The sequence below is a fragment of the Fusarium solani genome (assembly GCF_023522795.1).
Source record: "Fusarium solani strain SB1 chromosome Unknown bctg00000004, whole genome shotgun sequence".
In the NCBI taxonomy this organism is placed as follows: domain Eukaryota; kingdom Fungi; phylum Ascomycota; class Sordariomycetes; order Hypocreales; family Nectriaceae; genus Fusarium; species Fusarium solani.
The window spans coordinates 2809582-2834824 of record NW_027072152.1 but is presented as its reverse complement, the minus strand read 5'-3'; the positions used below and the strand labels follow the sequence as shown (position 1 = coordinate 2834824).

At 55.5% G+C, this 25243-nt stretch overlaps 9 protein-coding genes across 9 annotated transcripts; 5 read left to right on the top strand and 4 right to left on the bottom strand.

Annotated features, from left to right (window-relative positions):
• Positions 1 to 1488, top strand: MRS44_007943 (uncharacterized protein; the record flags this gene model as incomplete). The annotated part of the gene is made up of 3 exons (XM_046270874.2): positions 1 to 121; positions 193 to 853; positions 909 to 1488. 3 exons carry the CDS (start codon positions 1 to 3, stop codon positions 1486 to 1488), a joined length of 1362 nt encoding a protein of 453 aa, XP_046134041.2.
• A 637-nt stretch (positions 1489 to 2125) lies between these two features.
• On the top strand, positions 2126 to 3046 carry MRS44_007942 (uncharacterized protein; the record flags this gene model as incomplete). Its single annotated transcript, XM_046269171.2, has 2 exons — positions 2126 to 2489; positions 2553 to 3046. The coding sequence occupies 2 exons, from the start codon at positions 2126 to 2128 to the stop codon at positions 3044 to 3046; spliced, it is 858 nt and encodes a 285-aa protein (XP_046134042.2).
• A 70-nt stretch (positions 3047 to 3116) lies between these two features.
• Positions 3117 to 3497, bottom strand: MRS44_007941 (uncharacterized protein; the record flags this gene model as incomplete). The annotated part of the gene is made up of 3 exons (XM_046281061.2): positions 3117 to 3164; positions 3262 to 3410; positions 3479 to 3497. The coding sequence occupies 3 exons, from the start codon at positions 3495 to 3497 to the stop codon at positions 3117 to 3119; spliced, it is 216 nt and encodes a 71-aa protein (XP_046134043.1).
• Positions 3498 to 4461: 964 nt separating this feature from the next.
• On the top strand, positions 4462 to 4884 carry MRS44_007940 (uncharacterized protein; the record flags this gene model as incomplete). The annotated part of the gene is made up of 1 exon (XM_046283538.2): positions 4462 to 4884. The coding sequence occupies one exon, from the start codon at positions 4462 to 4464 to the stop codon at positions 4882 to 4884; it is 423 nt and encodes a 140-aa protein (XP_046134044.2).
• Positions 4885 to 8749: 3865 nt separating this feature from the next.
• MRS44_007939 (uncharacterized protein) lies at positions 8750 to 13965 on the top strand (the record flags this gene model as incomplete). Its single annotated transcript, XM_065620709.1, has 4 exons — positions 8750 to 11051; positions 11099 to 12057; positions 12126 to 13860; positions 13913 to 13965. 4 exons carry the CDS (start codon positions 8750 to 8752, stop codon positions 13963 to 13965), a joined length of 5049 nt encoding a protein of 1682 aa, XP_065476781.1.
• A 1134-nt stretch (positions 13966 to 15099) lies between these two features.
• Positions 15100 to 16123, top strand: MRS44_007938 (uncharacterized protein; the record flags this gene model as incomplete). The annotated part of the gene is made up of 2 exons (XM_046280043.2): positions 15100 to 15229; positions 15288 to 16123. 2 exons carry the CDS (start codon positions 15100 to 15102, stop codon positions 16121 to 16123), a joined length of 966 nt encoding a protein of 321 aa, XP_046134046.1.
• A 266-nt stretch (positions 16124 to 16389) lies between these two features.
• MRS44_007937 (60S ribosomal protein eL22) lies at positions 16390 to 17090 on the bottom strand (the record flags this gene model as incomplete). Its single annotated transcript, XM_046275943.2, has 4 exons — positions 16390 to 16516; positions 16570 to 16766; positions 16902 to 16937; positions 17076 to 17090. 4 exons carry the CDS (start codon positions 17088 to 17090, stop codon positions 16390 to 16392), a joined length of 375 nt encoding a protein of 124 aa, XP_046134048.1.
• Positions 17091 to 18168: 1078 nt separating this feature from the next.
• Positions 18169 to 19212, bottom strand: MRS44_007936 (uncharacterized protein; the record flags this gene model as incomplete). Its single annotated transcript, XM_046284031.2, has 1 exon — positions 18169 to 19212. The coding sequence occupies one exon, from the start codon at positions 19210 to 19212 to the stop codon at positions 18169 to 18171; it is 1044 nt and encodes a 347-aa protein (XP_046134049.2).
• Positions 19213 to 19908: 696 nt separating this feature from the next.
• MRS44_007935 (uncharacterized protein) lies at positions 19909 to 25212 on the bottom strand (the record flags this gene model as incomplete). The annotated part of the gene is made up of 1 exon (XM_065620708.1): positions 19909 to 25212. One exon carries the CDS (start codon positions 25210 to 25212, stop codon positions 19909 to 19911), a length of 5304 nt encoding a protein of 1767 aa, XP_065476780.1.
• Positions 25213 to 25243: the final 31 nt, after the last annotated feature.

Here is a 25243-nt window from a genome sequence, read left to right as displayed (position 1 = left end):
ATGAAGACCGCTGCTCTTCTTTCCGCCTTGGCGGCCATTGGCGCCGTCTCGGCCACCCCTACCCTCAAGGAGCCTCCTAGCAAGCGTGCAACCCTCCCCACCGTCACGGTCTCGGGCAACGGTAAGCCCTACGATCCCATCAGATGCGCCAGTGACCCCTGAAGCCGAATGCCGCTAACACGCAAACCCCAGCTTTCTGGGCCGGCGATGAACGATTCTACCTTCGAGGCATTGACTATCAGCCTGGCGGTGCTTCCGCTAACAAGGACCCCTTGGCTGATACCAAGGTCTGCGAGCGCGATATTAAGAACTTCAAGGACCTTGGCGTCAATGTCATTCGTGTCTACGCTGTCGACAACACGGCCGACCACGATGAGTGCATGAAGGCGCTCAACGACGCTGGCATCTACCTCGTTCTGGATGTCAACAACCCCAAGTACTCCATCAACCGCGGCAACCCCGGTCCCTCTTACAACACCGCCTACCTCCAGAGCGTCTTTGCCACTGTCGAGATGTTTGCTCAGTACGACAACACCCTCGCTTTCTTCTCGGGTAACGAGGTCATCAACGATGAGGAGGATACCGACAAGTCCGCTCCCTACGTCAAGGCTGTCACTCGTGATATGAGGGCATTCATGAAGGCCCGCAAGCTCCGCCAGGTCCCTGTCGGTTACTCAGCTGCCGATGTCGCACAGAACCGAATGCAGACTGCCCACTACTTCAACTGCGGCTCCGACGATCTGCGGTCCGACTTCTTCGCCTTCAACGACTACTCTTGGTGCAACAGTGACTTCAAGACCGCTGGCTGGGATGTCAAGGTCAAGAACTTTACTGACTACGGTCTTCCCATCTTGTACGTTTCAACATCACACATTTACTTCCCCTGTTCTCTGCTAACCCCTCCTTAGCCTCTCTGAGTATGGTTGCATCAAGAACCGTCCTCGTAAGTTTGAGGAGCTCGAGGCCCTGATGAGCGACGAGATGACCGGTGTCTACTCTGGTGGTCTCATGTACGAGTACTCGTACGAGGACAACGACTTCGGTATCGTCAAGATCAGCGGCAACACCGTCAAGACCACCGACGAGTACAAGCTCTTGAAGGAGGCTCTTAAGAACTACCCCATGCCCACCGGCTCTGGCGGCGCTGCCAAGTCTACGCACGGTGTCGACTGCCCCGCCAAGGAGGATGTCTGGCAGGTTGACCCCGACCTTGTTCCCGAGATGCCCTCGCAGGCCAAGAAGTACTTTACCAACGGTGCTGGCAAGGGACCCGGCTTCGATGGCAACGACGGCGAGGGTTCCCACTTTGAGGTCGACAGCGGTACCGCGACCGCCAGTGTCAGCGCTGGCAAGTCCACTTCTACCAGCAGTGGTTCCGAGTCTTCGGACGACGACGACGACAGCGCCGCTTCCACTCTGGACCTGGCTCCTCTCTACATCACTGGCGCCGCCACCCTCTTCACTCTGTTCGGAACCCTTCTCCTGTAAACGAGAGAGAGGACCACTTCTTCATTTTGTCTTTCTTGCTTTAGTCTTTGGGATTTGCCGCAAACGCCATAGGCCAGGCCCCCATTGTGATTCATGACAGGCACAGCAACATGAATGCTGTGGAGGGACGCGCTGGACTAGATGCGCTGGACACGTCGGGTTCGTCTTTTTTTTTCCACGGGAGCATTGGCGTCTAGCCCAGGAAGGGTAGACAGCCGGGAAATGATTATAATGCTGTCTGGGCCATAGTTGCCTTTTGTTTTTATAGTTGAAAATGATATCGAATAGACTTTCCTTGCTATCCGAGCCTGAGTGATTGTAATGGACCCATGATAGAACGGCGTGTCATGTCATGATGGAAGTTGATAGGACAGGACCGATGTTGATCAACAGAGCATGTGAGCCAGCTTGGGCCCCGGAGCCATCAGGTCGGGGGTTAGTTTCGGTCCGGGGAAACGAGCCTCGGCATCTTCAAGCTGGTCCCATCCGCCACTTAGTTAACTTACATGCCCGCCTGAGAGTCAAGTCTGTCTGACATGTAGTAAAACCCCGAATTGTCCTTTCTCAATTACATCTATACTCTGTCGTCTCATCATCATCTTTATTCAAACTGCTGCAGAGACGCCTCCAGTTCATCATGTCGTCCAATAGCCCCCTTCCCGCCTACGCCTCATATGAGCACATGCTCGTTAGCTCGCCGGCGCCCTTTGTCGCCCACGTCGAGATTAACCGCCCGCGCAAGCTCAACGCCTTTTCGCAGGCAGTGTGGCTCGAGTTTGGGCGCGTCTTTGAGCAGCTTAGCCACGATGCTGAAGTGCGCGCCGTCGTTCTCAGCGGCGCAGGCGACCGCGCTTTCACCGCGGGCTTGGATGTGCAGGCGGCTACTTCAGACGGCATCCTCAGCGGGGGAGAGCAGGATGTTGCGAGAAAGGCAAAGGCACTGAGGAGTCACATTGAGGAGTTTCAGGCATCTATTAGCGCTATGGAAAAGTGCGAGAAGCGTAAGTATCACGTTATGTTAGAGTTGAGACGAATACTGATGATGTGGTTTTGTTCTTCTACAGCTGTAATCTGTGTCGTTCATGGTATATCCATTGGCCTCGCCATCGACATTGCCTGCTGCGCCGACATCCGCATTTGCGCTTCCAACACACGGTTCGCCGTCAAGGAGGTTGACATCGGCCTGGCCGCAGATATCGGCACCCTGGCGAGGCTGCCCAAGCTCGTGGGCTCGACGTCGTGGGTCAAGGACGTGTGCCTCACGGCGCGGGACTTTTCAGCGCAGGAGGCTCTGTCGGTGGGCTTCGTGAGCCAGGTTCACGAGGGCAAGGAGGCGGCTGTGCAAGCCGGGGCGGCTCTGGCGGCGACGCTGGCGAGCAAGAGCCCGGTCGCGGTGCAGGGGACGAAGGAGTTGCTGAACTACGGGCGCGATCACAGCGTTGATGAGAGTCTGCGGTACACAAAGGTGTGGAATGCGGCGGCTGTGCAGAGCAAGGACTTTTCGCAGGCGCTGATGAGTGGGCTGAAGAAGACGAAACCGAGATTTGAGAAGCTGTAGAAGATTGTGGTCTTGTAGAGGTATCGTGTTGCTAGCGCTTGGCTAGATCGTCGTCGTCCGTGTTCGACGACTACTCGGAGCCGGACTCTTCCTCGGGCGGGAGGTTCTCCTTGAGACGCTGTGTGTATGTTAGATAAAGATGATCACCAGCAAGGCGCAGCCTGCTCTAAGCCAGAGTCGTTGGCGCTGGGCTGAGGCTTTGTAGGTAGACGCACATCTTCTAGTTTTGCCTTGAGCATGGAAACCATGTTCTCCTTCACTACGACGCGTTCATCGTCCAGATCCTCAATGATGTAATCGTGGTTCGTGCTGTCGATGCTAACAATGATGGACTTGATCGAAGGGTCGCATTCGATAAGAACGCCTGGAATCGCAAGGGGTGTTGGTTAGCTTGGGGGGCAGTAGAAAGCCTATTACGTGAATGTACCGTACCTCTGATCGCGCGAGGCATGATGGGTTGTAGTCGGCGGTGCAAAAAGGCGTAGGTCGGCGTCTGGGTTGGTTTGGGGTCGTATGGAGGAGGCGTATTCGCAGCGTCGAGAAGAGTTGAAATACGCTGAACCCACTCCGTTCACGTCGAGAGTTTGGTGGAGCCCGGAGCTGGAGCCTTGAATACGCACGGACCAGGTTCAACTCAGCGCTAGCGGCAGCGGAGAAGCCTTCCAGATTCCCCAGAATGAGGAATCAAGTCACATTCCTCGTGATAACAGCTTCTCGTCAGCGCCTGCGCCTCGACAAGCCACTCTCGAGAGAAGACGGTCGAACACGACGGCCTGGAAGATGCCCGATGTCTCTGAAGGTCCAGGTATTGATGATAGTGTCTTGTGACTGATCTGGCGTGCTGGATTAACAGAATCATGTATGACAAATACGTGCAGAACAAACCTGAACTGCTCTAAACCTTGTGCCTTGCGCCGTTACGCTTCCAGGTCAATGACAGGTGACAATCATCTCTCCCCCCGCGCTACAGTTGCATGCCGCAGAACCCGATTCGCGTCCACCAACACATCCCAAAGATCCAAGCCACGAATATGAAGTCACACAACGGGTCGGCCGGCTTTCTTAACTAAGGGGGAGGCGAAAAGGACGCAACAACTACAAATGGACCGCTGCCCACCCAAACCTTGATGTCGTGAACAGCCGATGACGTGAAGCTACGCAAGTCTCTTACGTTTTTACTCATCCCGCTTTTACTGCTCCTCTTCCTGATTCTTTGATATTCATCGTGCAGACGACAAGGAACTTTGTGAGAGGGCATCTTATCTACATATCACTGAGACATCACACGATCACGAGGCCTCAAGAGCTTCTACACTTTATAAGCTTATCACCGGCTGTTGAATCATTAAAACCGCCTACCTGTCTTGGATAACTTGGCCGAGTGAACACCATACGAATCATCACCTACACACAAAATGTCGTCAAACGACAGCAACGACGACGACTTCTCCATCACCGATAAGCCCTTTGCCTGGGTAATCATTCCCCTAGCCGTCATCATCATAATCGGCTGCATCGCAACCCTTATCCAAGTGCGCCGACGCCGCCGCCGCCGTCAACAGCAATGGACCGGACAAGGGCCCCGCGTGCTAGGCCCTCCTCCGGGACGTCTGTTCGGCGCAAGCGGAACCCGGGGGAATGGCCGCCGCGGGCCATGGGCCGGAACAAGATCCCAAGAGGGTCTCAACGAACTGGGAGAGGCGCCGCCGCCGTACGACGGCAAGAAGGAGAGGCAGGATCCCGTGGAGCTGCGGGATCTGGAAGCTGGAGGTAGTCCGCCTGAGTATCCTGCCGTGCCGGGACCGGCTGTGACGAGGGATAGTCGGAGGGGAGAGTAATGCCTTTTATGATACCAATATGGGTCTTTTTGTTTTGGGTGGTTCTGCTTTTGGATACCTCTTGTTTGGTGTTTGGGCTGGACAGCGTTTTGATGATATCTGATTGATGCTTTATGGGTTAACGGATCTTGATAGAGCACTTGCGATGTGCAAAGTATATGAATAGTCTGATTAATGTGAATATGGCCTTGTGGGCCAAGTTTTGGATGTACACCGAAAACGGCATTCTGCCTGGTACAGACGTGATGTAGTGTATCCATAATGCAAGGGCTTTCGGAACTCTTGCGGCATGACTCGAACAAGCAAGAGGGTACGGAAATGGACAATCTGCTCGGTTTTCGGCCTGAATCAAGGCATCGGGTAAAGGGAGTTGTACGAGATCGCCGGTGCGACTTGAGATACAATGAAGCATCGGCTAGAGACATGTTGACGGAGCTGTTTGAGCTTGTGAAGTATTTGAAGGACCCTTGCAGTAAACCGACTAAACACGGCAAAAGAGAGTGTGAACTGTCCAGGGTCGCAGTAAAGGCCGCGGTAGTTAGAAGCCAGGGTGTGTGAGCTCATAGGACCTGATCTGTACTTTCAACCCATGACGAAAGTCTCACCACTCGACTCTCGAATCGACATCTTTACAGGCTACCGACTTGTAGCGGTGTGTTTGAAACAGAGGCCTCCCTCACTCTGCTGCTGCCGGGCATACGCGGAGGGACGATGCTGCTCCTGCAGATAGAGACGCCTCAGCGTCAGAGAGCTGAAAAAAATACCCGTGGATGCTCGCTCACTGCTTGCTTCGAGGTGAGACAGGCAGAACGGCTGTTGTCTCAGAGGCGGGACTCCAGGGATGTCCCATGTCTTGGGGTGTGTCTCGCATGGTGCCGTGGTATGCTTCCACCCTCTGTCTGACTGGGGGGAAAGAGGACCCATCTCTGAGTTTTTGGCAGAGTTGTGAAAAATCGCATCTCGCAACCCGAGGCTGTAATAGTTAATAGTAAGCCTCACTTTGTTGAGTGTTGAACGGAGATTAAACTACCAGACGAGCCATAGTCAGTGCCGGGGGAAGAAATAATGCGGGAGGCTGGCCGGCTTTTCTTTTTTGACCGTGTCACTCTCAAGTAAGGGCTGATCCATGATTGATTGACGTGTTGCCAAGCCCCTTGTGCCTGCCAACGATACGAAAAGGAGGAGGTTGAACCCGAATGTGGGCTCAGACCGACTAATTGAGTTTTTTACTCTCTATGCGAACATGAGAGAATCGGGTTTGACAACTTGAAGAGAGCAAGTGGACGAACTCCAGACAGGACTAGGTTCTTTGTTAGCTTGACCTGCTCGAGAACTGGCATAGTCGGCGTCACGCTAGGTTGGATGTTGTGGATGTTGCTGTTTCCAGAAGTTTCCTGTGTACTTGTGACAATACGGAGTAGTATGTTACTGTTTGGGACGATGTAGTATGAGATCACACTCATGGTGCCAACTACGGAGTACAGAGCAATAGGAGCATCGAAAGTTGGCAAAGTCGAGGTGGATGAGACCTTCAGCCCTACAATCCACTTGTAAGGTTCCAGTAGAGGACTCGGAGGAAAAACCTTTTCGGACCCTTGGAGGCGACTCAAAGAACCATTTTTAATCGAGTGATTGCGAAGCCCAGTTCTGGCGCCAATTGAACATCAGGGAGTGACAAGCAAAAGACAGGGTGTGTCTTCCCATGCCCAAAGCGCATGCAGCAACTGTCACAGATGTCATGGATCCCATTTGATCTGAGCGCAAGGATTTGAGGCTCACTCAGGTGATTTCTTGCCTCCGCTCCGTCTCCCGGGGCCACCATGGGCATGGGAAGCGAGGCTTTTCCTCTTTCGGGTCCCGGACTCTGGGGCCGTGGCGCTGGACCGAGGACGGGCAAAAGATTTGACTGACCGGGGTGTTGAAGAAGGACGGACGTTCTTCTGACAAAAGAGGCGCTCTTGTTGATGAAGCGCTTTTCAGAAGAAAAAAAACAAAGCTGTCGGTTTCCTGGAGGCTGGGCCCATCAGTTCTGACCTGTCTGGGGTCAACCCTGCAGCGAGGCAGACTGATGGGACGAATCCACGAGTTATTGTGCATGGCAGCCCAACGGTCATCGACCTTGTCTTGTTCCTGTCGAATAGAGAGGGCTGGCTTGGCCGTCACCACCATGGCAACGGCAGACACTTTGACTGCGGCTTGAATTCTGGCGGCAGCTCATACTCACAGGCTGCTCTCATCCAAAGGCTTGCTCGTCCCATCCATCACTCACATCGTCCGTCTCAACGAACGAACGCCGTCAGGCCTCGTCTGCATGTGCGATGCACGTTCTGCTTCTGCGCTGCACCTCTGGGGTTCCTTCTCGTGTCGGCGACCGGCCATCTATTGGCAGAGAAACCACCATGGTCGGCCGGGCGGTAGCGCTCCTTGGCCCTCGGTGGCTCGTGGGCTAGCACATCCGGAGGACGGGACCCCGGCCGCCGGGCGCTATTGGACCAGCGCTCCGGCAGCGCCAGCTCATCACCCCCTCTAGAACGCACTAGGGCCAGAAAATCCCCCATCCCGATTGCTTCCTCCCCCGCCGCTAGATCCATTTTCCATGGATGCTGCTGTGCTGTGATGTGCTGTGTGCGCTGTGCTTTGCTGTGCGTGCTGTAGTTTGATGGAGCAAGGGAATCGAGAAAGCTGAAGCTAGATGGATAGCCACTTATCACTCGAGTCGGTTGTTCAAGAGAATAAACAAAGCCTGCCGAGATTGAGCGTCCCGTCTTTCGACAAACTGCTTCCCGTCTCTTCCTTGACAATACTGTACGGAGTAGACGACGGGCAAACCTAGAAGCGGTCATCGACACGACGACATCATCATCATCATCAGCAGCAGCAGCATCAGCAAACTAAAGTAAAGACGGAACAACGGACAGCTTCCTTTCAATCTTGTCTCCTATTCCTCCGCTGCTAAAACCACGCACGACGTCGCAATCTGCAGTTCCCGTTTTTCCCAGCCTCCAAACTTCCACCTTGGGACCGAGTACCAACCTCCTCTCTTCTCATCACCGTCAGGGCGGTTAAACTTGGGTCTGCTGCACCCTAAATTGATTGCTTCCCTCTTTTTTCGAACTTTCCCAATCAAGGCTTGCTCTTTTTTATTACTACTCTACTATTTATTTTAATCCTTATTTCACTCGGGCTGGGATTTGCATTGGATTGCGGCTCGCTTCCGTCCGTCTGACTGGGCTGTACCTAAATTGCGCTGGTTGCTGCGGTTGCAAGAGTTGGCCCGCCCCCCAAGTCCCCAAGGACGGTTCAAGGCGACACCCACCCACCCACACCCTCCGCCCGCGCCCACGCCGCATCCGAAACCCTTCCCCAAATCTTTCCCTTTCGCTCTCGATTAATCGCCCCAAGGCTTCCGCAGCCAGGTCCTCCGAGAGTGAGAGCGATATTGTAAGTTATCGACTGCTACGTGCGAGGTCGAGTTTTGATTAATTTTTCCTACGGTTATCTGTCCTTGTGTAAGTCTACTCCCCTCTGTCCGCCCCCTCTTCATGAGTCGATTCACATCTTGGTGGCGATTCATCGCTCTCCGCCATTGGCCTACACCGTTGCCTTTTGCTCGTGCCCGTCACTCGCCCTAGCTTGAGAAATGCTGACCTCTCTTTCGTCTTTAGACACTTTTGCCCTGCGATTTCTTGACCGTCAAACATTCCGCATGTATTGAGAACCGCAAATCCATTAATCAACAACCCCCTGCGCCCCCTTCCACCCTGAGAAGGCCCTTGGGTGATATTCTGCATCCGCTCCGGATCGCAGGCCTGGGAAGAAAAGGGCCCCGACACTTTACCACCTCAATCACCTCACCAGATCAACGATGGGCGTCACCTCGAGAAAACCTCTCCCACTCCCCGCCCCTACCGAAACCGAGACTACCAACACCACGCCCACCGAGTTGACGACGGGGGATGAGGTGAAGCCCGACGACGGCAAGTCTTCATACTCCATCCCCGAGGACGGAACTCCCGTCACCATCGCAACCCGACACAAGGCCAGCAAATCACAGACCTCGTTACTCATCGAATACTTTGAGGGAGGCAAGCCTGCCTCTGGCTCCGCCAGCGAGCGTCGTCCCAGTGTCCGTGTTCGCCTGACACCATCCAAGAGGGGCCGCAACGACCACCATCTCCAAGTCACAGAGACCAAGGGCACTCGCAACGCCTCCGTGACTCGACGGATACCTCTGGACCTGCATCACCTCGACTACGACGAGGACGGAAACAGTATGAGCTCCTATGCTTCTGCCACCGAGGAGTCCAATGTCTCCAGGAACCCAATCGATATTGAGATTGATCGGAGCCACCGACGTCGGCGACCTGCCAGTCCGTTGATTCCTTCAGAGAGCTACACCGTCAACCCCTCAGAAATCTCCGCCATCCCATCAGACAGCTTCCTCGACGGCGATGCCAAGGGCAGCTTGAACAGTCCTACTGGAACCCGTGACATGTCATCATCCGCCGTTGGCACTGGTGCACTCGCAGCCGCCGCTGTGGACGAGATCAAGAGCCGCAAGAGTCGAAACAGAGACCGGTCAAAGGTGTCGTCGTCTGAAAAGTCGAGGGAAAAGTCGACGTCTGAACGAAAGCGACGACCCAAGAGCAGAACCAGCAGCGTCACTGAGCGGACGGCCGAGGAACTTAAATCCCCCCGTCGTCGCTCTAGCAAGAGCCATCAGGAATCCATTGTGTCAGGTGCTGACACGAGTGTCTTATCCTCTAATCTCTCTCCGAGCCACCGCACGTATGAGACACATTCCACACGCTCAGGCGCCTCCAAGGCCTCGTCAATCAACAATCCTAAGCTCCTGGAGACGGTGGAGGACGCCATCCGTCGCCTGATTCTGCCCGAGCTTAGTGCGCTCAAGCGCGAGCAGAGCAAGAGAGAGGGTCGCCGCGATTCCTTTACGTCGTCTGGAACGTCTGTATCAAGGGATGAGTTTGCCCCAGACCGCCGGCGGTCCTCGGGTCAGCGCAGCGACATCAAGGCTGGCCGCAATAGGGAGGCCCGTCATGAGCTCGACGACAGCTCTCTCATCAGCAATGAATCGGTTGATCAGTATGACGACCATGTTACACCGAAGCGCAGCGGCGACCTGCTCAAGTCTGCTGCCATTGGTGCCGCTGCTGCCTCCTCCGTCACTGCCGCCTCCTCCCTGCTGGATGACAAGTCCCAAGCTTCAGATCTGAAGCCGAGAGAGCGGAGGCGTCGCAAGGCTGAGGCTGCCCGTAGCCGAAGCATGGGACGTGACCAATATTCTGGAGACTATGACGATGCTCCTGTGCCCCCGATGCCTCTTATGAGCGAAATCAACGGCACGGAACTGACCAGGACCTCCATTCGCTCCGCCGACACAGACAGGCCTCACTCAGCCACCGAGGAGATTACTCCTCTTCAAAACGTTTCTCACGTGGACGGTTCTGATTCTGATACGCCAACACCAACACGATCTCCCAATCTCGAGAGCACCCTATCGACACAGCATGCCAATGTTTCTCACGGTGATCTGACTGCTCTGCCGCGCGGGAAGAAGGAGTACATCGACGAGTATGAGACTGACGAGTATGGAAACAAGGTTCCCATTGACCATGGTGACCAGTACGGCGAGGATGATGGCGACGACATTTCTGACGTGGGCGAGTTTGAGGGTTACGACAACTCCTACTTTGCTACTCAGGACGTCCCTCCACCTCTGAAGTATGTGCCATATCAAGCAGGCGCCCGCGGTCTGAGCCCGATTCCCAGCGTCTCTGGCTACACCGAGGGTGGCAGTGAACACCAGCCTCGCAACTCCAGGAGCATGCACTCGACTAGTGACGCCTACTATGAACGATCTGAGAACCCCCGCAACAGTCGTTCTACTGCTTCTCTGAGCTCCATTCGTGCTAGGGAGCTTGAGCAGATGTCTCCTCGAAGCTCTGGCATGGACTACCGGAACACGACCTATACCGACGACTCGGGTTACAACCGCAACACCACTTACACCGACGACAGCGAGCTGGAGAAGGTCACATCTGGACAGGCGGTGCAAGGCGTTGGTGCCACCAACCCCAACATTGTCCACCCCCTCTGGGAGTCGAGTCAGCCGTGGCCTCCCTGGTTGACGGCTCGATGCTTGATCAGTCTGTCCTTACCGGCGCCTCATACAACGACTATAACGGTGGCCGAGATTCGACACTGTCTTATGACGAGCAGTCAAGGACTTACAGCAGCCGTGGATTGAGCCCTGGTGAGCGATACACCGATAACCAGAGCGAGTCTTCCAGACATGCTACACCCAGCGCTGTTTCTCGCAACAGATCACCCCGAGAGTTCACTGAGTATGAGCTCGATGAGCATGGCCGCAAGGTTGTCCGACCCAAGTCTCCCACCGCTGCCGAGGTGGCCATCACATCTGGAGCTGTTCTGGCCCTGAAGGCCGCTCAAGGCAAGAAGCAGGCGGCTGCCGAGGGATCTGCACAGGGAGAGTTCCAACCCGCTGGTGTGGCCCGAAACAAGTCCTTTAAGGAGCGCACTCTTGAGGGTCACGAGCCTCGCAACACACCCGCCCACAGCATCGACCGTCTGTCCTACGAGGAGCTCCCTAAGATGAGCGCAACTGGTGTTCCCGACTTCCACGACCCCATGCCCGAGATTGGTTACGTTGACGATGATGCTCACACCAACCCCTCGGTTGTTCAAGAGCGCCTGGATGGCGAGGATCGAGGCCATCTCTCATCTGGCCGGGCCACTCCTACCCCACTGAATGTCGGCGAGCAACAGGAGGCTGCCCGCAGCAAGAGTGCGGCAAGCAGCCACGGCCCAGGGGCTGCAGAGATTGCTGGTGCGGCCGCTCTTGGCGCTGCCGCCGGAATGGCTGCCGGCCACGGTCATAGCCGCGAGCCCAGCCATGACCATGATGAATGGCGATCTTCCGATGACCGCAAGCGGGATACTCTCGTGACGAACCCTTACGAGGACGCCAGCCCGATTGCCAACCCTGCTCTGAACGAGAACCTTCTCGGTGCTCGTGGTCTCAATGCCTCGTATGGCGTCCCCTACCATACTGGAAGCCCTGGATTCGGCCAAAAGTATGACGAGGGATACATGTCCAACGGCAACAACAGGACTCCCGATCTCCCTCCCAAGGTCAAGCCTCTGTCTATTCCCGGATCTCCCCACCTTGGTGACGACCCCTTTATGCCCCTATGGCCAAGGACGCTCGCCATCTCAGCGGCATGTCCCAAGGCATGGCATCTCCCTTCTACGATGCTGCTACTGGCCAGGGAATTGACCGCATTGAGAACAAGGACATTGTCGCTCTTATGCAACATCTCATGGTCCGTGATGCCCAGCGAAGTGCTCGCGATACCGAGATCGTGGCTCTGCTCATGAACTCTGCTCTGGAGATGCGAACTTCTCTCAACGAGCTGAAGAACCTCGTCCAGGACACCAGCGACGATGTCATCTTTGCTGGTGTTGAGAACACGGAGAAGCTCCAGAGGGCCATCAATGGCCCGCGCCCCTACCCTGGTCCTCGCTCAATCCAGAGCAGTTCTCAGCTTGACACCCTCAACGAGGCTGCTGCCAAGAAGAACCTGTTCAAGCGTGCCCTCCAGGGCCTCAGCAACAAGGGAACTAGTGATTTCAAGCGCATTGAGGAGATTCTTATTCAGATTCTCGGCGAAGTGGACGTTCTCAAGACTCAGACAGCCCCGCCTGTTTCTACTACAGGCGGACGCGGCTCTTCGTTCGATAACCTGCACCCTGAGGGTCACTATGAGCAGGACCGAGGCTATGAGCCCGAAGGCAACTCGACCATTACCCCCAGCCAGTCAGGCCACCTCTCTCTGTCCCAGTCACGATCACGACTTGGAGGTGATCGCAAGGTCTCTGACAACCGCATCAGCACCGTCGCTGAGCACGAGGGTGAGTACGAGTTCGACCACCCCAGCCCAGCTGCCGAGCGGACCAACAGCAACGTCTTGACACCAAGCCGCTCGGGCTTCCGTGGTAGCTCTGTCCCTCTCGAGACGCCTCCTCAGCCCCCAGTAGGAGCTCAGCCCATGAGCAACGACAACACTCCTCGCACAGACAAGTCGAAGAAGCACAAGTCTGGTGGCTCAACGAGCTGGCTGCCCAAGTTTTCTCGATGGTCAGGAACCACAGCCTCTAGCATGGGCAAGGCTTTCCGCGGCAAGAAAGACAAGTATGACGACTTTGCCCATTCGCGATCTGCCTCTAGCCTTGGCTCATACGACGAGGATGGATACCGCACCAACGCCTACGGCGAGGACAGGCTTCACACGGGACTCTCGGATCAGGAGCTCGCAGCAGCACCCACTGCCAGCGGAGCTAACCCCGCGGTCACTCTGCGTGAGCGAACCATGTCCCCCGGGGATGCTCCCAAGTACAAGGTTCACCGAAACTCGCTGAACCTGCAGCACCCCCAACCCAGACAGGGCCAGACTGAGCGTTTCCGAAATGCCCTCGAGTTCTCGGCTCAAGAGTACAACGTCCCCATGACCCCTAGGTCGGCAGACTGGGGCGGCTCAGTATCCAGCTTGAACCAGCTGGGACAGAACCCCAACAGATACAGCATGGCGTCTTCCGGAGGCGCACCACGGGACCCAGAGTACTGGACCACCTCCCCAACTGGCCCCCCTAGGCCTCCCAAGGAGCCCATTGAGCCCACAGGCAGCCCTTCGAACCCAAACGCGCCGCGGGGCGCCCGCATTTCACAGCTGGCCAAGAGCAGCCCTGTGCCACACCCCAGCGACGAGAGCGGGTATGGGACGATGAGCGGGACTCATGTCAGTCACTACACCAGCAGCCCCAAGCCCGAGAACCGCAACTTGAACGCTGCTTTGGGAGCTCCCGCTCGACGACCTAGCGGGCCGCGAGCCATGACCCCCAAGAGCCCTGAGCAAGAAGCGCAGCGACGCAAGAGAGGTATGTCCAACAGCCATCTGATGTGACGAGCTCCAACTAACTGTTTGGCTAGACACCTTTGGTAGTGTTACCTCGCGCAACACGGATGACACAGAGACCTTTTAAAGGTTTTGTCCGAACCGCATTTCCCTGCTGTTGTCGAATCAAGAATGAAGCAACTATGAACTTCTCGACACAGCCTTTGAATCTACATATTGGGGTTTGACAGGACATGCCTGTCAGACGCACGGTTTTACAAAGAAAAGACTCGCCTATAGACTGAAGGAGGATGACCAGCCGAAGGAGAGGCGGGCAACTCTGATCACATAATGACTGATAAGCATATTGGGTGTTGGAAAATACGAAAAAAAAAGAAGGGGAAAAGCGATGGGAGGAGGAGGATCATCGATCGGATTTTGCATCAAGGGGCTTCTGCTTCAATTCTTGACGACGACATGACTTGGCTGTCTGGTTTCAGCAAAGCGATTGCTTTTCGCGGGGGCATTTGGACTGGATATTTTTTTACGAGCAAGGAAAGGAAAGGAAAGGAAAGGCAAGGCAATGTAAGGAAGGGGATAGGAGGAAGATGAGGGTATCTCGCGAGCGTATGTTGGGTTTGATGTGTGCTTGGGCACCCTTCAAGTTAGATAGGTTTAGCTGTAGTTTTGTGATAGATACCACATGGGTTGTAATTGGGGGACGAATGAGGAGGGGATTGAATTGACAAGGGAGATTCTGATGATGAACTGATTCTGTTTCATTGAATGTGATATCCTACAAAATGGAAGCAACCTCCAGACATATCCGTAGATGTTGACTGTGTTGAGAGTGTGGATCAACTTGAGCAGCCAGTCTGGGGCTAAAGGTGGATCTCCGGGGAGACTTGCATAACTCCGGGGCTCCGAGGTCGGTGCAAGGCTACTAGTGCGGAACTACTCCAGACTGGGGCGTCAGCGAATGGCGGGGAGCCAATATCAAAAAAATCCATGAAAAAGGGCTCGACGTGCAGTTCATCGTCAAACAGCGGTATCCGTCAGTGTCTGTTGATTCTCATAATATTCTAGACTTGTCTATACACCGGCAGCTAGTATTTGTGTTTTGTTTTATCTTTGTCGCCTTCTCTTCTCCTGGGACGCTCTCTTCTCTCAACGTCATTAGACGCCCCGCCATCGGCTTTTATCGGCATCGCTCAAATTATCGACGCTGACAGAGAGAGATATCTCATCTTTTAGGGACTCGCTCAAGAGTCGCTCAGATTCAATGGCCGCGGACGTGAGAGGGAAGGTTGCCGTGGAGGAGACGGAAGTTTCTGTGCCGAAGCAGGAGAGCAAGGCGCACCACTACAAGGGCTTTGTGGCGGGCGTCTTCAGTGGCATAGCCAAGCTCACAGGTAAGATGAGCAGCTTTATGAGTTTTTCATGAGAGGTATATATACTTATTGAGTTTAGTTGGACATCCATTTGATACAGTCAAGGTCCGGCTACAGACAACAGACCCGACTCGCTTCAAAGGGCCTCTACAGTGTGTTCTTCAGACAGTCCGCAATGAGGGCTTCCGAGGGCTGTACAAGGGCGCATCACCGCCGTTAGTGGGATGGATGTTTATGGACTCGGTCATGTTGGGTTCATTGACAGTGTACCGCCGACTTCTATCCGATCATGTCTTTCACGTACAACCGGGGTCAACCACAGGGAGGACGTCACTTCCGTCGTACGGACACGGCATCGCGGGCATCGCCGCGGGCTCGACAGTTAGCTTCATCGCGGCACCAGTTGAACACATCAAGGCCCGGCTGCAAATTCAGTACGCCGCTCAAAAGGCCGACAGACTGTACGCGGGACCCATCGACTGTCTCCGCAAGATCTATCGGTACCACGGGGTTCAGGGCGTATACCACGGGCTATCGGCGACACTGCTCTTCCGGTCATTCTTCTTCTTCTGGTGGGCCAGCTACGATGTTCTCTCGCGGATATTGAGGGAGCGGACGAACCTCAGCGCGCCAGCCGTCAACTTTTGGGCGGGTGGATTGAGTGCACAAGCTTTCTGGCTGACGAGTTATCCGAGCGACGTGGTCAAGCAGCGCATCATGACAGACCCCCTAGGCGGCGGCCTGAATGATGGAGTTAGGAGGTTCCCGCGGTGGAAGGATGCCGCGGCGGCTGTGTATAGGGAGGCAGGATGGAAGGGTTACTGGAGGGGGTTTGTGCCGTGCTTTCTGAGGGCGTTCCCGGCGAATGCCATGGCGTTGGTTGCATTTGAGGGTGTCATGAGGGCGTTGCCATGAGTTTACACATACATTACATGTACATACCCCTGACAAGAAGATGTCAGGTCATAAGCGATCATTTATCAAAGCAGCATCACTCATTCACATACAACAGACGTGAGACAACAAGAAATTGAAACACCACAAAGAGTGCCACACAGATTGGCTGGGGTTCTATTGGCCAAGTCCTCAAACTTTTTATATTTCCCTGTCCCAATTCACCAACCCATTCCTGCGCCGTTGTAATGCTGACCGGGTTTCTTTGGTTTGGTTTGGTTCGACATTTACTCGTCGTCCTCGTCAGCCTCGTCGTTGACGACGTTGAAGAACTTGAGCTCGTAGACACCCCGCGAGGTGGAGACGACGCGGAGCCAGTCACGGAGCTGCTGCTTCTTGAGGAACTTCTTGGTCCTGGGGGGATTGTCAGTAGGCTGGTGTGGAATGTGTATAGCTGTTGGACGCACAGGTACTTGAGGTAGCGGCCAGAGAGGTCGTTGTGGGCAATGATCTCGATCTTGCCCTCACCCTGCTGCTGGACAACGACGTTGTCGCCAAGGTTGTTGGTGCGGCCCTCAACCTTGATGCGGTCCTGGAGGAACTTCTCAAAGGCGGCGACGTCGAAGATCTTGTCGCTGGCGGGCTGAGAAGCATCAATGATGTACTGTAGGCGATACATGTTAGTCTCGTGTGGTTCGACAAAAGTATTTTCGATCCATGAATTCGTCGTCGGGTCGTCGCGCCGTCATCGTTTATCGCCCGGCGCATGTCAAGGGGATCGGGATCGTTTTGAGCGTACCTTCTTGGTCTGCTTCTGGGCCTTGCCCGACTTCTTCTGTTAAGATGACCTTAGCCTACTGCATTTCCGAGGCGCCTCTCATGCTGAAGAAACGCGACAACGAGGGGTTTCATCCTCTCATGGTCGCGCCTTTCCAGCAGAGGGCCTTACAGCAAAGCGGTGTCATGTACGTACTGCCTGAGGAGCCATTGTGAATGGGTTGTTGGTGTTTTTGGGTTGGTGGTGTTTCGTGTGTCAACGCAAAGAAGTCGAATCCTGCGCCTGAGAGAAAGGGAAAAATACGTTTGGGGCTTGTGAGGGTTGGTCGTCAGTCCGGAGCCGCGAAATTGGGGATGCGATTTTGCCGGTGGGGTGGGCAAAATTGGTGGAGAGGGCTTTGGCCCTGATTACATAATGTTGAGAAACGGAACGGGAGTGGCTGTTTCGGCTCATAAACTGAGCACAGACCACCAGGGGTCAGGTTGGGTCGAGGTGAGAAGGTGTAGCAGCCAATCAAGTGTCTAGAAAAGTAGTCAAGATGGGCAAGTCGACAGGTGCCCACTGCCAAGACTGTTCAGGTGCTCCATTACAATGAGCGAACCCAGGATATGCTCCATTTGTATCGAGAGATTTATTGGTTGTTGTCAGTGGAGCATGGGTCAGCTCTTCACTCCGTCTCATTGCGTAGCATCACAAGTCTGGAATTCACCCCAATTGAAAGTCTGAGGATACTGGTTCAGCGGTCTCTCGAACAGCCTGTGTTAATGACTAACCGGCGTCCGGTCTTGAATCTGGCCGATGATAATCCATGATCTGCTCAACCTCCTCTAGGTAAATATTGACCTTGACAGAAAGCAGTTTTAGTCTTGTAGTGTTGCAATTCACAGACAACCCAGGACGGCCTTGAGCGAACCTGACCCATGGTGGTCTGTGCTCACATTGTTCAGAGCTATGATTGGCTAGAAAACACACTATCTGGCCGTGGCCTGAGCGGACTTGACCCATGATCCACTTTAACTTATAGACTTGATTGGCCACATAACCTTCACTTGTACAACAACATCACACATCAAGACAGCATCAAAAGCACCCTCCTTTCAAGAGTAAAATGTATTATCCTAGCCGTACTAAAGCTAAGAAGCAATTCAACACTTTTCCAGGTCCCGATACCTTTCCCACTCTTTCCCACCACACAGCAGTGCAACCACTCGTTGTCGACGCATTTCACCTCTATCATACAATAGAGGCGAAACTCAAGCCAGACAGCTCAAGGTCGCTTCTTCTCGGCCTATGATCTTCTCAGTCTCATCCACTCAGGTTGGTAAAAGGGGGTTTTTACAGTGACCTTGAAGACCTTGTCCAGGTCGTCGACAATGTCGCCGGCCAGGATCTCGCGGTACTTGAGGTACAGCTCCCGGAGGCGCTCGCGCTGCTCCTTGGAGATCTTGGCCTGGTCGACCAGGGTGGGCTTCTTGCCGCTGGATCGCTTGTAGTTCTTGTAGCGGATCCTGCCGTCCGGGCCGGACGTGAGGCCGAGCTTTTTGTAGATGGGGTGTCCCTTGTGCTTGTACTTGGGAGTCCTGTGCCTGGAGAGGCCGAGACCGCTGGCAACCTCGTGGCTGACGTTGTCGTACAGCTTGTTCTCGTACTCCTCGTACTCTTCCTCAGAAGGCTCCGGGGCGGGGACGCTCACCCTCCTGATCCCGTAGATTCTATCGTCGTCCGCATGACCGCCAATAATGATGCCGCGTATGGGTTCATTGTAGGAGGGGTACTTGATCTTTCGGACCTTGGAGCCTCCATCGGTGGTGCTGCTGCCATTGGGGATGGATTCGATGCGGTCAATACGGCCGTCCCTGCTGCCGCTGGTACCACTCTTGCTGGTGCTGGTGCTGCCGGTCTTGGACTTGGTGTTGGACTTGGTGTCGGGCACGCGGAACTGGCGGTCGACAGTCTGGCGAAGGACAAAGACCTTGTCGTCGTTGTTGACGTTGCGCTGGGTCAACCTTCGGCCTCCGCTACCACCAGCGGCTCCAGTTCCAGCAGCTTGGTTGCTGGTGGTGGTGGTAGTGGTGGTGGTGGTGGTGGTGCTGGTCGAAGGGGGAGACAAGGTAGTGACAATGGTGCTTCCAGCAGCATTGGTGAAGGTGACCACAACAGGGGTGCTAGAGGTAGAGGACGTGGTGGTAGTGGTGGTGGTGCTAGTGGTAGGGGCCGCGGCAGGGGTCAAGAAGGCGGTGCTGTCAGTGTTACCGTCAACAGCCTTCTTCCCCTTGCAAGGGGTAGCCAGGACGCCCTGGGCGAGGGCGAGCAGAGCAAGCTCGAAACGCATCTTGGGCAAGATGGGGAAGAGAGGAGAGGAGAGGAGAGGGGGGAACAGAAGACGACTTGTGAGGGGACGAGTTCTGGAGAAGTCTGTCGAGTCTGCTTGGATAGATCTGAGAGGAAAGAGCACGCTCTTTATGTCTGTCTTGAGAAGCTAAATGGAAAACAATGGCCTCATTAATCATGGTTTCTCCTCCCCCGAGTGAGGCCGGCTGGCCTTGATGTCATGATGCTCAACAAGACCACTTGTCCTTCGAGTTGAGGCCACGCTGGAGTTGAAAGAATGGCAATACATAGTAGAATTAAGAGGCCACCCAGTTATGGACGTCAGAGGAGAATGATAGAGTTTACAGTGTTCGGCTATACATGGTCTCAACACCACATCTGGTCAATGACAAGTATCTCGAGGTATTCACTTTAGCCACGCCGTTTCCGCGGCCAACTACTTCGCAATGGACACCTTTTCAAAGGAAACAAGACAGATAAATTAGGTTATGCGGACTCGATCAATATGCAACAAATAACTCTCAATCTGCCCGCCCTCGCAAATGCAAACATCACCCAACCTGCAACAGTTCTGTCGTGATCCCAGGTAACAAATACAAAAACACCATCTCAACAAACTCGTTCCTATCGTCACACATGATACAATGGTTGCTCATCATGAAAAAAACACAACGCAGCCAGCCGCGCCCCGCGCTCATTAGCCAAACAGCTTCTTGAATGCACCCTTGATGCCTCCTGGCTTCTTCTTCTCCTCCTCCTTGGCTTGCGCCTTGCGCCGCTCCTCATGTCGAGCTTTGCGTCGCGAGTCCTCCGTGTCCATCCTGACGTGCCTGGATGGACGGGCATCTCGGTCTCGGGGAGATTCAGGTGCTGGCTCATCGCGTGTACGACGCGACCGAGGGCGTGCTTCATCCATCGACTCCCGAGGACGTCTGTACTTGGACCTCGTCCGCTTGGGCGCTTCTTCAACGGGAGGAGACTCCTTCGCTCGTTCTCTGATTGGTTCTGCCACAGCAGGCTCCTCGCGTGCAGGCGGCGGGTTATCTGAAGTCTTGATGCCGAAGAACCTCCTCCTAGGTGCAGGTGCAGGCGCAACCGACTCCTCTCGCTCTGCTGTTGAGGGGCGGTCCCTAATGTCATCAGGCCGAGGTCGCCCAGAGTGGCTGTGTCTCCGCGAGCGACGATGTCTCCGCTCCGGCTCGGCCTCTGGTTCCTTGCCCTTGACCTCCTTAGCCTCCTGGGCCTCCCTGGGGGCTTCTCGGAGGCGTGAAGGCTCACGCTTCCGCTCAGGTTCCTTCTCCTTTGCGCGCCGCTCTGCCCGCTCCGCCTTTCGCTTGTCGTGGGCCGCCTGTTCATCAGGCGTGCGGCGTCTGCGGCCAGAGCTGCCAGAACTACCTTCGGCAGAGAATCCACTGTCTCGTCTGGGAGTTCTGGGTGGTGTGCCCGGGGTGCCTGACCCGGCGCTATCGGGTCTGTAGCGGCGGTGAGAGTGGGAACCGTGCGATGATCGCCTCGTACGCTCTCGCGGCTCCTCTTCACGGGGCAGAGCACGCGAGGAAGACTCCTCGACGGGGGCACGGGAGCCACGCGATCGTGGCTCCTCCTCCCGGCGATAGCTACGGGGCTTGGGCTCTTCAGCACCTCGTGAGCTTCGGACCCTGGCCTCGCCTTCACCGCGTGATCCACGAGATCGTGGTTCTTCGTCATCACGGTGTCTGCGAGAAGATCGGCCCTCTTCATCCCGATCCCGATGAGACCTGCGACGGCGCCGACCCTCATCTTCATCCCGAGACCGGTGGGCTCTCTTTTCGTCCTCACCACGGCTCGATCTGCGTTCTTTGCCCTCCTCATCACGGCTCCTGCTAGAGTGGTGCGAGCGGTGCGAGCGTCGGCGCCTGTGATGTCTGTCTCTGTCTCTATCGCTGCGCGACGAGTCAGATTCTCTGCTCCTGTCGTCTGCAAACCAGTCAGCATCGGACGTGTAGAGTTCCTCGAGTGCATCCTCGAAGCTCCTCCGTGGTGATGAAGAAACTGGGAAGTAGGAGTTCTCGGGATCCGCTGTCATCTGATGTTCCAGATTAGGTAGGTATGCATCATCATCATATTCTTCTTCTTCTTCTTCTTGATGCTGTCTCAGCAGTGGTGGGGGGCTGCTAGGAGGGCTCAGCGCCTCGGCAGCCGCATAGATGACTACCGCGGCAGCTACAGTGTCCTCTGCACGCTGGATCGACATCTTGCGTTTCCGCCGGAGGGTATGGGCTCGCTGTAAGTCGATCATATCTGTGTCAGGTATCACGATGCCAGGGGTTGGAGGCCTTATGCCTTCATGCTCGGTGGGTGAGGAGGGACCTGAGTGAGCAACATCTCTCCTCCTCAGTCCCTCCTCGATGGTAGTGGCAGGATGCCTGAGCTCTGGCCGCACAGGAACAGGGGCCATTGTCGACTCGCCTTCGGCCTGGAAAGAACGAGGTCTGGTTGCTGCTGGTGCGGCCGCTCTTGAGGATGCGCCTTGGATCTCGAGTGAGCGAGGCCTAGGGGCCACCTGCACAGCAGCTCTGGGCGATTCGCCCTTGGCGTCGAGAGAGCGAGGCCTTTGGGCTCTGTGTGCTGCTGCTCTTGATGACTCGCCCTGGGTCTCGAAAGTACGGTGCCTGAGCATAGGACGCACCGGTGTTCTAGACGGTTCGCCTTCGACCTGTAGAGGAAAGGGTCGCGGCACAGGTCTGGCTTCAGATACCCGGCTGGTAACGGGCATGAAGATGGGGTCCTTTGTGTAGATCTCGGTGCCAGGGCGTATTCTCAGTGACCTTCGAGGCCGTTGCTGCTGCGTCAAGAACGTTCGGGGAGGCTCGGCGCGAGAAGGCCTTGTAACGGCCCGTTCGCCCTTTGCCTCTCGGGCGGCAGCAAGCCCAGAAGCCACGGCTGCAGCCCCGAGGCCTGTTCGCAAGACGGGGCTCGGTCTCTTGGGGCTGTCTCGTGCAATCTCGACTGCTTTGCCCTTGTCTCGCGGGGGAATCTGCACCACCCTCGGCGGCTTGGATGCTTCGGATTGAAGTAGCTCCATTGGCTTTGCCTCATGTTCCGTAGCAATCTCGGAGCTTGGAGATATTGGCTGCAGCTCCGCCGCCTCTCTTGGCTTGGCCTCAGGGGTTGGCTCCTGATCCGAGTCTTCATCGTCATCCATATCACGAGAATCGACACCGGGCAGTGTGTTGTGCTCACCAACATCCTGTTGAGGTTGCATCGAATGCAGAGAACGGCTTTCTGGGTAAGGATCTTCAACCGCAGTGTTATATTCCTCGTCCTCTGAGCAGCTGCTGCTGTCCCACTCACGTTCATGGGCTTGAGAAGGCTGAGCCACAGCTTCAGGTTCTAAGGCAGCCGGTGCTGGTACCGGTGCTACACCATCCACCCCGGTCGAGGGAGCAGCTGATGGGAGATCTCGAGTCTGAGGCGGTCTTTCGGTATGAGGCTCGTGTTCAAAGTCGCTTTCGTCTTCAGATGGTATCACTTTCACAGGATTGGTATCAGTCTCAGCTCCTGCAGGAGCAGGCAGAGACTTGTCTCTCATCTCTGTGGAGTCCTGGCGGCCCTGAAGCCCAGGTGCCGGGGCATCAGATGGGCCAAGGACAACGAAATCCGATTCATCATCTGAGTCTTCAGACTCGCTGAGAGCGCCTCTTGGAGCAACACCATCAGCCGTGTCAAGACCAGCAACATCTGGACCGATGGCGCCTTTGGTCTTTGTAGGGCTTAACGGTTCGACGGTTGGTGGCTCCTCTGAGAGATCCGGCTGATCATGCGCCATCTCAATGATGGTGTCGGGCGATGAAGACCTCGACGGGCTTCCTGCCTCGTCAAGGCCCAGCAGAGATCTTCTCTCGAAGCCGCCTGTGGGCTCAAAATGGGCTGGGCTGAGCATCGCGACTGGCGAATCGCGATAGAACAGAGGTGAAGGTGACTCGTCGCCAGCTAGTGCCCTCTCTCGGAGATCACGAGCTGGTGTTTTTGGCGAAACTGGCCCAGACACATGCTCATCGTGGTCTGAATCATCCTCGTCAACAGGTCCATCCGCAACCGACTCCAAGAGCTCGAGCAGAAGGGATTGGATCTCGTCGCTCGATTCGGAACCACCGTCGACCTCCTCATCCTCAAGAGTACGAGAAGAGGGCTCGAGCTCTGGAGAACTCGCCTGCCGAGGTCGGGGGGTCTCTCGTGCGTCTTGTGGAATGATGACGTGGAGAGTCCTGGAGGTTGGTGACGGAGGCTCAGAGTCAGATGCGTGCGATTCAACATCAGATCCCTCTTCTGAGGCAACTGCCGCGGTTACATCGATGGCTTTCTGGACCGGGGCCTCTTCTCCAACAGTGTCAAGCTCATCCTTCTCCCGATTCAAGTCACCCTGCGTGGATGCAGCAGGTGGCACAAGAGCTCCAGTTTCGTCCTCTTCAGAGTCCTCCTCATGGGAAGGTAGCTCTGGAATGCCAGTGGCAGCGGAAGTCTTCGGTGCCGGGCTCGATTCAGTGTCATGAAGCTCATCAGTTGCTGGGAGAGGTTCCTGGGGCTCTACAGTCCGAGCGACGGTATCGGGAGTTGGAGATCTGGACGTTTCGTGATCCTTCAGCTCCGACACGTCAAGGTCCTCGGCTGTCTGAGTATCTCCCAGATATTCACTTTCAGAAATCGGCAGGGCAGTGGGTTCCTGATGGCTCGTAGGGGAGACAGAGCGGCTCAAGGGCTCAGTTTCAGCAGCAGGTGCATCAACAGCTCGAGAAGCGATATCTGCTACTCCAGCCTCGCCTGGAGAAGAGTCCGATAGATGAACAGAAGTTGGGCGCGGCTCAGAGCCGGGGGCCTGTCCATCACCAGCGACACCACCTTCGATGCCAGCATCTGGAGTAGAAGCTCTAGAGGAGTGGATTGACTCAGAATGCACACCAACAGTGAGCTCATCAGTGCCAAGGCTATCTTGAGTGAGAGCCTTGTCCAGGGCGGATTCAGGTCCTGATAAGTAGGATGAAGGGGCAACGGGCTCAGTCACCAGCTCCGCGGGGCTTGAAGGGCTCAGCACTCCCGCATCACGAGTCTCGGTTTCGTGTGGCTCGTCATTCTCCGACCCAGAATCCGATTCCCCAGATTCGGAAGAAGCTGTAGCTTTCTCGAGCTCAGGCATGACATCGTTTTGTCGGCTAGCCTTCTCTCCACCCTCAACTTCTTCCGGCGCCAGCTCGGAATGGGCTACTGGAGACGACCTATCTTCATGAGAAGATTTGTCATCGTCATGTGCGCCAAGATCCAAGATCCCACGGTCTCCGGGGGTGCTTTCAGGTGATGCAGGCCTGGAGGCAATGGTCTGCTGCTCAAGGTCGAAAGCTTGGGCGTCTTTGACGCCAAGGACGTCTTCGTCGGCTTCAGAGACTGTTGAGGCTGTCGGGGAGTGCGGTAGGTTCTTAGGGTGGGACACTCCCTCAGTGTCGTCAACTATCATATCTGGGGAACTGGCCCGGGAAATGGGCTCCAGTTGCTCTGGTTGCTGGCTGGAAGCTTCTTCCGTTGGTTCAAGGTGTCTCCGTTCCTTCGCGTCGGCGCCGCTTAGGGAAGAAGGAGAGCGCGAGAGAACGTCGACCGGTGGCAGTGCGTCATCATCCTTCTCCTCGGGTTTCGACACAGAGGTCAGCGGTTCCTGGACCTCCTGGTCTATGCCCTTGGCATCGGGAGATAGATCATCAGTTGTTTGCTGCCCTTCCTCTAGCTTGTCGTCGAACACAACGGGCTCTCTGAACTGAAACCCTACGGCTGGCGGCGACAACTCGGGCTCTGTGGAACCTGGCTTGAAGTCATCATCGATGGCCTCGGTCTTCTCAGGTTCCAGATGCAAAACTGCGCGGTCTTGCGGTATCTCTCCCGGTGTCTGCAGTACGTTCTCGAAATCAGTGTCGAGAATTTTGGGCTCGTGCAGTGTGGTATCGGCGGTAGGGAGAGCTTGCAATAGTCCCAACATGGACACTTCCTGTGTTGGTTCTGAAGTTGCT